General features: G+C 49.6%; 1 protein-coding gene across 12 annotated transcripts in view; it reads right to left on the reverse strand.

The window, feature by feature from the left end:
- NRXN3 (neurexin 3) overlaps nt 1-9,009 on the reverse strand; it is a 1,462,828-nt gene extending 1,453,819 nt beyond the window's left edge. For all 12 annotated transcript variants that reach the window (XR_008992434.1, XM_057488265.1, XM_057488259.1 and 9 more), the window contains exon 1: nt 8,034-9,009. Coding sequence is in view for 11 of the 12 variants with exons in the window: in XM_057488265.1 (XP_057344248.1) it covers nt 8,034-8,742 (709 nt within the window). In the remaining variant the exon portion in view is untranslated. The remainder of the gene's footprint in view (nt 1-8,033) is intronic.
- Nucleotides 9,010-10,421: the final 1,412 nt, after the last annotated feature.

Consider the following 10,421-nt stretch of genomic DNA (forward strand, 5'->3'; position numbering starts at 1 on the left):
GTTTTATCACAGACTGGAGCTGGGTGGTTTGGCTGGATGTCTATGAGATTACTTTGTTTTTTTTAAAGCTGCTGGTATTGGTTCCTGAGTTTTAAAAAATAATTTTTTTGAACTTCAGGAAATACATGATTTAGAAACACTGTGGACAAAGGTGGAGCTTGGAGAGCAGAGACGGACAATGACACCTTTGAAGGGGGCCCTGTATTCCTTTTAAATAGGTCACCCAAAGACATCAATTTCTGGAGAACAACAGCCGTAATGACAACCCACTGGCACTGTTAGTTCCCAGAGAGATCACAGACACAGGCCTGTGGAGCCGTGTTTTGTCCCTGTCCTCTGTCAGCCGCAGCCTGTCACTGTAACACAATCCCCCAGTGAGCCGCCACAAACCAAACATCCCAGCTTTGGCTGAGAGAAGCCCAGGAGCAGACCCAGGTGCTCCCTCTGTTTAAATACCTGCATGTTCCTCTAAATGCACAACATTTCTAAAGCACTTCCTCTCTTCACCCACTGGATATCCTAGAAGTTGCCTCCTCCCACCTTGCCTTCCCAAACAATATCCCGATATGCCCCTCATCCTCCCACATTCCCTCTCTGTGGCTTCCCGCCCTGTTGGTTATGAAGTGAGGGGAAATTCATCTGTGATGAAGCGTAGGTCACTGGGGAATCGCACGTACACCCAGAGCAACATTGCTGTCACCCAACAGCAACCAGTCTCCTGAACAGAGGCGGATCCACAGAGGTAGGACCAGAAGCTTATGGCACTGGGGGCTCCTTAAGAAAAATAATCACAAGTACAGCATTAGGTATGGGGCCTCAAAGGGGCCCATGCAAGTGAGAATATAGGAAAGGTTTCATGTCGTGGTAAATCCGCCTCTATAATCCCCACCACCACCACACACACACACGTGCACGCGTCCGAAGGAAAGAGAAGAATAAACACAGAGAAGGGGAGTTTGGCTCTGTCATCTGTGAAGAGAGTCAGAGGCAGCAGGAGAGTGAGAAGGCATCTGACAGAGTAACCAGGACCATCATCTTTTACCGCCAACCCCGCGTGGGGTGCTGGGCACCGCTGCTACTGGAGAAACCAAAGGTAAGTCTGAGGAGGCCATGCTGTCCAGCGATGCTCCAGAGCGGTGCAGCTGTGTGCAGGCTGCCCCAGGACCCTCGGGTCCAAGCCCGTTGCTTCGTTTCAAACCAGGCTCTTGAGGGTGGGAACTGAACACGCAGATTCATTCATTTCACTTGCTCTCGGTCTCTTGTCTTCTCTGTTTCGCTCTGACGGGGAGGAGCAAGGCTCCTGGGACTGGCCATGCTGATAACCTCCTGTACCAGGACTTTGACATTTTGCTTATCACCTGCATCCAAGGAGGCAATGCTCCATTTCACGATAGAGACACGGGCCATTTGTGTTAATGAAGGCAGCCCAGGAGCAGAAACAAAATGCCATGTAGGGGACCCAGGCTCCCAAGGTCCCAGAGACACCTGCCAAACAGGCAGCATCCAAGCTTGCCCTCACATCCTCTCCCCACAAGTGCAGTGGCCTCTCAGGGCTGGGTCTCCTCCAGACCTGTCCCATCAGGTTGCTGTGGGGGCCAGAATACCACACGTTCACAGGCAAAGCACTCTGATTATGGTCCAGCAGGAACAACCACTGTCAGGGGCAAAGTGGCAATGAAACTGCATTCCACACCCTCCTGAAATTCCCCTCCTTACATCTCTGCCACCTCTCAAATGGGGATGAAGGAACACAGCAGAGATAGGGGGAGCTCAAAGGGAAACTTCTGTGAAACAAAACTGATGCATTGTCCATTCTTACACACACCAGGAGACCAACAGCCTGGAGTCAGGACAGGTTTCTTTCCAAGAGACAGTGCTGGTGACTTTACACATTTCTTCTCATTTCATGCTCTCAGCAACTCTACAACCTATGATTCTATACTATCCCCACTTTGTTGCAAGGCAGGATCACACAGTGATTAGAGTATGGGCTCTGAAGCCAGGCTACCTAGATTCAAAGCCCAGCCTTGCCTCTCCTCAGCTCTGTGACCTTAGACAAGTGAATTAACCTCTCAACCTTCAGCTTCCTTACCACAAAATGAGAATCATAATGACATGCCATGAGTGGTGAGGGTTATAAGCCCTAATATGTGCAAAGCAGTTAACACAGTGCAGACAGAGGGTGATGCTCTGTGATCTCTCATTGACATTAGCATTGTTATTGATGAGGATCCTGACCCTTCCAAAGCCAGGTCCACAGGCGGACAGCTTGTAGGTGGGCACACCAAGGCTCAAGTCCAGATCTTTTTCACTCCAGAAGCCTTGTTCAAGTTCCAAATATCTCTCTGCTCCTCAGTTTCCTCCTCTGTCAAATGGGGCTAGTTAAAGGTATCAACTGTAAAGGAGCATTGGGAGGATTAGGTGAGACCACACATACAAAGCACCCAGGATGTCAGGAACATGTTGGTCTTCAGTAATAGCAATAATACCATCATTATAACTTTATTTCCCAGGAAGGTACCAGAACCTCAGAGCTAGTGATTGCAGGGCAATAGGCACCCCCAAGCAGGGCACATTAGTCCCATCCCCTAGCAAAGCCCATCCCCCACCTCTTCTGCCCTGTGAAGGAGAGAGGGGCCCCAGCTGATGGGCAGCTGCCCCCAGTACTGGAAACTGTCTTTCCAGGAAAGCCTGCAAAGGGAAATAGGGGTCTCGCAGGTAATTAGCCCCCAGTCTGGGCCCGTGGTGTCTCATTACCAAATGCAAATGTAAGTTCACATGCCACTCTGAAGGTTCCTGGCAAAATGCCTGCCCGACCCTCCACCCCCATGAATTTGGAGGAAGCCGTACCCACCACCCACCCCTTTGCAGCCTGCAGCTGGTGTCCAGGCTCTGCTAAGAGAGAAGGCTGTCCTCACCCCACTGAAGGGGGAACAAGGAAGAAGGGTCTTAGTTCTTTAAAGGAGGTAAGGATGCTATGGGGGGTGGAGGCAGGGGTATAAAATTGCTCTTCCCTCAGCAGTTAAAAGAAGGATAATTGGAGCAAGTGGCAGGCGGCTGCTCTGCCATTTAGCATACAGCATACCCAGGAAATCTCACTTGGTAATCAGGAGGAGAGAAGGAAAAAGGAGCAATCAGACCCCTATTCAGGCTCCATTTAGCGACAGCCCCCGCTGGCTGACTGGCTGGCTGGGCTTGTGGAAAGCCAGGCAGGTCCCACCTAATGCCTGAGTGCTGGGTGGGAAATCAAGTCTCAGAATGGAAGTCCTCCTTTGTGTATGTTTAAGGCCTTGCTTCTGTGCTTCTGCCTCCATACCAGGGAAAAGAATTCTGCAAGGTGATTGCCTTTACTCTCTGATTACTTACCATTCCCCTGCAGCTCCCTCCCTCCTCAAGGCCATCCAGGGCTGACTCAGATTCAGAATAATGCCATGTGCACTGGGGATTGTGTTTCTGCACAAATGCTCCAAATAGAGGATCCAGCTGAGGCAATCATTGGGACCTTAACTGCAGTATCCTATGTCGTTGGCCCTTGGTAAAGGCTCAGGTTAACCAGCTTCATGGCATCCCATTCCATCCTAGTTCTGGCTTTGAAAAATGGGGCAAGTCATAAAATTCTCAATAAAAAGAAAAGTAATTGAAATTCACTTTCAGGAAGGCATACCAAGGCCACACAGTGGCGTTGAGCCATCAGTCACACCAGCCTGTGTGGGATGTCAGTTTCAGGCAATAGGACAGATAAGGAACAGAGGCTAGTGGGTATCACACAGTAGAGCACTTGTCACAAGGCTCAGGTGCCGATCACCACCACCCACCACCACACCTCACGGCAGGGTCTCCACACCTGGAAACTTAGCAGCTGAGACTCAAGACAGCAGGTTCTGGTCTGGGCACATGCCCAAGTCAGCAGGAAGAGAGCAGACAACAAACCAACCTTTTTGGGTTTTTTTCTCTCCCAAATGAATAGGACCTCATGCCTAGTCACTGAATTAACCTAAAAATGTGGGCACACAAATGATATGTGACATAGGTAGGCCCCTGTAATGAGATTTGGGAGTAGTGATCAATCTGTGAAGCCTTCTACATCTTTCCCAGGCCCCACCCCACCTGCAACAGGCTGACTTCTTGCTAAATGAACTTTCAGAAAGACTGGTACTGAAATTACACCCTGGGAGTGAATCGATTCTTCATGACCATAAGATTAAGAAATTCAGAACATGTGCATTCATAACTAAGGATGTTTTTAAACCATTAAGTTTAAACTCATTTCAAGGTAATGACAAGCTGAATGACCCATGAGGGGACAGTTCCCCAGAGGGAGGCCAGGACGCCTCTTCACTGCCCAGGGGGCTTCAAGGCCACCCATAGCATGACAGGCTGGGCTAAACAAGAACCAGGTGAATATGCTGTACTGTAGCTTGACTATATTCCAAACCAGATACATATAATTTTAAAATCATTTTAAATGACCTGCACTTCTGTCCTCCAAGACCATTACTGAAACGGCAAGGTTAAATGTCAACATGAACAATTCTGAAGTTGAACACCAAAACATTTCTTATAAATGTAACACCTAGAAGTAAAACCCTGGGACCTCTTCTCCCTCCATCGTGTGCCAGAATGTCCAGTGTGACCAATAGCTGTGTTGGGAGTCTCGGGATGCAAGTAGACTGTGTGGCGTTCAGGCTGCAGCCAGAGTGAATAGAACTCTTCACCACATTAAAGAGAAAATAGGGAGTCCCATACCTCTTACCCCTAGGCCCAACTCGCCCATAGCAACTGTCCCCAGTGTCCTCTAGGTCTTACCCAACTGGAGATCAAAATAGCTCAAAGCACATCAAAGAGGCCCATCTGGGCATTCTTCCTGGGGTGCCGCATATAGGCATTTTGGAGCCATCGAGGCACGGAAAGCCAGACAGGCCAAGCAAACATCAATGCTGCCAGTGAGCCTGAAGCTAATGGACCACAGGGAGTGCCTCCAGCAGGCCCCAGTCACACGCCTCTGAGGCTGCAGGAGCCCTCTGGGCTCTTCCTGCTCCTGAACTGCTAAAGCGGGAAGTACAGAACAGATTTGCCACGCTGGGTGCAAGCCCCCACACAATCCAATGGCAGGACCATTCCTGCAAATTGAGACAATCAGATGCCTGGTACACAGGACCATCTGCTGAGATAAGTCCCCTGGTTTCAGTTCTGTGACATGTGCAGCTTAAAAGGGGAATGGAAGCATCCTCACCACATGATTCACCAGGTTATGTCTAGGAAAATGGGTAGGCATTTGTTAGGCTATTTATCTTGTTTTATGCAGATCTGCTTGACACTTAGCAGCTGTTGTGATTTTATCCCCCCATAATATTTTACAGGTGAGTTTTTCACACTAACTCTAAAAATTAACTATGTGTGGAGAGAATGGATACTTTCTAAAAGCCTGAGATGCATTTTTGTGATTGATTAGACATAATGACAATTACCAGGATTAACGGGCTCCGAGTTATCAATGGTAAATTCTGGTATGTCCTCCAACATCTGCCCTCACTTCAACCTTTGCACTGCTCTGTTCCAAGACAATCTAAGTGTTACTGTTACTAGAGAGTTTATTTACACTATCTGTGTATCAGGAGAATAAGTGAGCTATGCTGTGTGTTTGCCTTCTACAGACAGACATATCAATCCATAGCCACAAGATGATATGAACCTGTAAAAAGAACTATTATTAAAATGTACTGTACTTCGCTATTAAAAAATTGCCTACAATCTGCTCCAAAGAAATTCTGCCGGAGACCTGAAATACACACACAACACACACACACCAAAACCAAGGGGAAAAAAAAAAGGAGAAAAGACAAATCGTATACATATCCAGTATAGAGATTCTTCCTGCAAAAGTGCTGATGTAGACCTGCCCAGAGGAAATACGTTCTTTTCAAACATAAAAAATGCAATCAGGGATAATCAGCAAGTTAACAACACATTTGCAAACACCCTGGTCTCTAGAAAGGACGAATGCCAGCTTTCAAGGCACGTTCTGAGAACAAAATAGATCTTTGGGCGAATGAGAAAAACACAAGCGATCATGTCAGCGTCTTCAGGCAGAACTTTCTGCAAAGTCAAAAAGCTTTGGAATAGCAGTCAGCTCCAGAAGGCACCTGCTTGGGAGAAGCGCTTCAGTAACCACATTCCCAAAGTGGCTTTGGGGGTTGGGGTTGCCTCGCCCCACCTCCCCATCCTTTTTTTTCCAATAGGCTCAGTGGGGGAAAACAGAAGCCAGAAAGTGTGGCACGCACATCTTCAATCCCCCGCTCCTGCAGCCACCACACAGGCAGGGAGAATTGATACCTAACCCAGTAGGGGAAAGCTGCAGCAGAGATGGGGGAACACTCCTGCAGGCTCCCGGACAGCAGCTACAAGGAAGCTTCCCACAAGCCCCTAAAAGTGTCCCAGTCTCCAGCATGTACCACCTGTGAAATAAACTTTGTTTAGATTTTTTTTTTTTAATTTTAAACAGTGAGTAGTAGCTAAAGTTCAAATCAACTACAACCTGCTTTAGAGGTTGGGCTGTTCTGGGACAGTTTGAGGAACACCTGCAGACACTATTTTTAATTGCAAATCCCAAGACAGTGAGGCCTCACCTGAATGAAGAGATCCTAGGAGTCAATGCTCCTAGGACACCCACTGGCCCCACCTCCTGCGGCCTGACCTCCCCCGACCTGTGTATTCTCAGTCTTGGCTGCACAACAGAAACATCTGGGTAACTTTAAATATATACAGATGCTTGGATCCCATTCCCCAAGTTTCAGCTGAATTGGTCCGGGGTGTGGCCTGAGAGCTTTTAGGCTTCCCCAGGTGATCCTAATGTGCAGCCAAGGTTGAGAACTACTGTTCAGACCAATACCATCCCACTACGTCCCTGAAGAGCCCAGCACAGGATGGCAACACAAACATCTCTAGGAGAATCCTGGGCTTCACTCAAAAAGGATGGGAGGAAATGTAACTTCCCTGCCTCTCCCCATGCCAGTCTCCCAACACATACACCCGTATGTATGGCCAGCTCTCACACACTCCATCACCTCAATGGTTCCTCCTACTGAAATCTAGGCCTTAGAGAGTCCAGAAGTCCAGGAATCTGGGTTTTTAGCATTTGTCAGTCAAGTCTGGGCCACTTCTCTCAGATCTAATCCCAAGCAGCCAGAACTTGGTGAATAAGCTGAGCTCAGCCTAAGTCCTTGGCCATGAGTCCCTCCTTCCTCTCCCTGGGACACTGCAGCTGAACGTGGGAGGTTCTCCAGTGCTATACTGAGTACTGTCAGCTCCCTCAGGGGCTTGGCTGGACAAGTCTCCTGTCCATCCTGTGTCTCTCTGTACCATTCTCAGTGCATGGAGAGGAAAGGACCAGAAAGAAGAACCTCATGTGAAAAATCCTAGTGTTAGACCAAAGGCGAGATGCTCCTCCCCAAATGCCCACCCTCCTCTAAGTGCTCCCAGATGATTGTGGGAGAGGGGCACAGCTGAAGGGCGGGGCTGACAGCGGGGCCAGGACTGGACCTGTGGTCCATCCACCCTCGCTCTTCTCTGCACGGGCTTCCTGTGCTGGGGATTACAAGGAGGAAGCGGTGATGAGTTTCCTCCTTCCCCAAGGGCCCAAGTCTCAAGGGATCAGGAGGAACAGACAGCCACTTCACCCCTTCCCATCTGATTTCATGCCCTGTGCTGGTCCTACTCCACTGTGTACAGTAGAAGCCAAGCTGAGGCACAGATTCTGCAGTCAACTCCCTCCAGCCCTGTGAGTACAGCCAAGCATTTGACTAAGGAGCCCATGGTTGAGTAGCTAGGATTCTCACCCTACTGAGAGCGGACGGATTTTCCATTGAGAGCAAGCAAAGGATTTCTACCACCTCCTCAGGGAAAGGGACCCAATTATCGAACATGCAGCTAAAGACGCACTTCAATCACACAGCTGGTTTCTATTCAGATTCTAGCCCTCACCCCACCCAGGGGCCGGGTCTCCAGCATGAGAGGGGTGGGGAAGAAGACCTTACCTTCCGAGCACAGTTTGCCCCCATAGCCGGTAGTGGAACAATCACAGGTGGGGTGGCCATCCAGGAGAAAGCAGATCCCCCCATTTTCACAGGGATGCTCGCCACAGGGTCCCTCAGTGTCCAGGTGGACGCCCTGGCTCCCCAGAAGCCGAGGCTCTGAGTTGCCATACTTGAGATCCAGGATTAATCCCTCGAAGCCGGGCATGGCCTGTACTCCATCAAGGGTCAGGGCAGAAGGTCGTATGTCCGTGGGGACTCCGCCAAGGAACAAGTCACTCACCACATCCATGTAGGGCCGCTGGGGCTGCAGCTCGCCAGACCGGCCCTCGCCGTCAAGCACCAGCACCGTCCGCAGGCGGTCTCGACTCACCATGAGGAAGTGCCAGCCGCTGTCGTTCACCTGTTTGTCGGACAGGACAGCAGTCTCGGCGCAGTCCATGCTGAAGCGCAGCTGCACGCGGCCATCCACCAGGGAAAGGCAGAGGAAGTCACAGACGCCGCCGTCGTCCAGGTAAAGGAGCAGCCCCGTGGAGACGTTGGTCTTGAACTGGAAGCTCAGGTCGCTGCGCGTGCTGGCATCCCAGCGGAGGTAGCGGGCCCATTGGTTGGGGAGGCCCATGAACTCGAGGCCCAGGCAGAGTCCCAGCAGGGACCCCAGCAGGATGCTCACCTTCAGGGTGAAGAAAACCGAGTGCGTGGTGAAGCCCATCGTGGCCGCAGGTGGAGCCTGCAGGAGCAGATGGGCAGGGAGCAGCCCTCAGGGGAAGATGCCCCTTGGTGGCAAAGGCAGAGAGAAGAGGAGACGGGTTCGGGGACAGAGAGCACCCAAGGGGGAGGAGGCACACCCACAAATACTGAGAGGGTGGGGAAAGAAGGAAATGAGCAAGACAGCCGCAGATGCGCACACAGGCAAGAAATTCAACACAGAGGCAGAAGGGAAATACAGGGCAGAAGAGGAAGAAACCGGTGGGAAAAGTGAGGGGCAAACTGTCTTTCTCCAAGAAAAGATCTCAGCTATCCATGCGGATCCGGAGGCCTTGATTGGAGGAGGAGAAGGAACACGGCGGGTGGAAGCTCTCAGCAATGCTCTCCTCCCGACGGACCCCCAAACGCCCCAGCCGGGGAGGCCGGGGAGCGGGCTGGGGTGGGGCAGCCGCCGTGATGGAGGAGGAGTGAGCGGTGAGGTAAGCCAGGTGAAAGGCAGAAATGGGCCACAACCCGTCCGGAAAGGCCACCTCCTAGCAGCGGGGGACTGCAGGGAGGGGGGCAGCCCGAAGCCGAGTGCTCAGGCAGAGCAGGGCCCAGGGCAGAGCGGACGCAGGCTCAGGCTTCATGGTGCAGGCCAGAGGCAGTCCTGTCCATAACCCGCCTGGGAGGACTCCAGATGAAGACCTGCGGGGGCAAGGGGGGCAGGGAGAAAGGAGAGAACGAGTGGAAGATTAGAGCCACGTATCAGGAAAACAATGCATCTTATTTCATAAATATTTATAGAAGGCTGATTGTGAGCCAGACTATTCTAGTGAGTCCCACAGCTTGGTGTTTTAAACAGGAGAGAGGGCCCAGGTTCTTTCAAAGCCATTGCAGGACCCCGAGCTCAGCTCCTAATCATGCACTCAGTCTTTCCAAAAGCAAAAGTAGTGAAAAACTCCCAAAACCCTATCAGCACATTTTTATGATATTCATATCCCAGGGTCACATAGCCAAAATGCAAGACAAGGGCTACCATTTTATACACTCAATGCACACACAATTTTAATTTATTTACCTAATAAAAGACATGAAAATGACATTAATTTTTCTTTTAGATTTTTCTTTTTAAGTTTGTCAGTCCAGTGCTCCAGTGTAGATGGCCTGAAATAGATTCCCACTTTTCAATTTTCTAGAGAAATATTTATAAAAATCAGTGAAAATAAATTAGAAGGTGAGTAATGAGCAAAACAACTCTCATCTCCTGCTAATGACTAGTGAAAAGGTCTTATAGAAAAAAAGATGGGCTTTGAGGCTTAGAAAAGAAAGGCTGAGTTTGAATTCTAGTTCTATATGTGGAACTTTGAGAATATTTCTTAACCTATTTTGAGCTTCTATTTCCTCATTGGTAAATCAAACGAAAATAGACTCTTTGTATGATTTGAAAGAGGATTAAATGAGATCAGGTATGGAAAGATCCTAGCATGAGGTTATATACATAGTAGGTGATCAATAAACACTAGGCTCCTTCCTTTCTTATTTCCAGATAGGAGGGGTGGGAAGAGGGGTCATTGATGTGTGAGTCTGTGGAGTGGGGACAGCATATAAAAACACAAATACTTCCTTAAAAACTATGAAAACCTAGAATGGACAACAAATGAATAAAGTACAGACTTAGAGCATATCATGGGTATTTTATAC

Source organism: Manis pentadactyla, chromosome 11 (genome assembly GCF_030020395.1).
Source record: "Manis pentadactyla isolate mManPen7 chromosome 11, mManPen7.hap1, whole genome shotgun sequence".
In the NCBI taxonomy this organism is placed as follows: Eukaryota; Metazoa; Chordata; class Mammalia; order Pholidota; family Manidae; genus Manis; species Manis pentadactyla.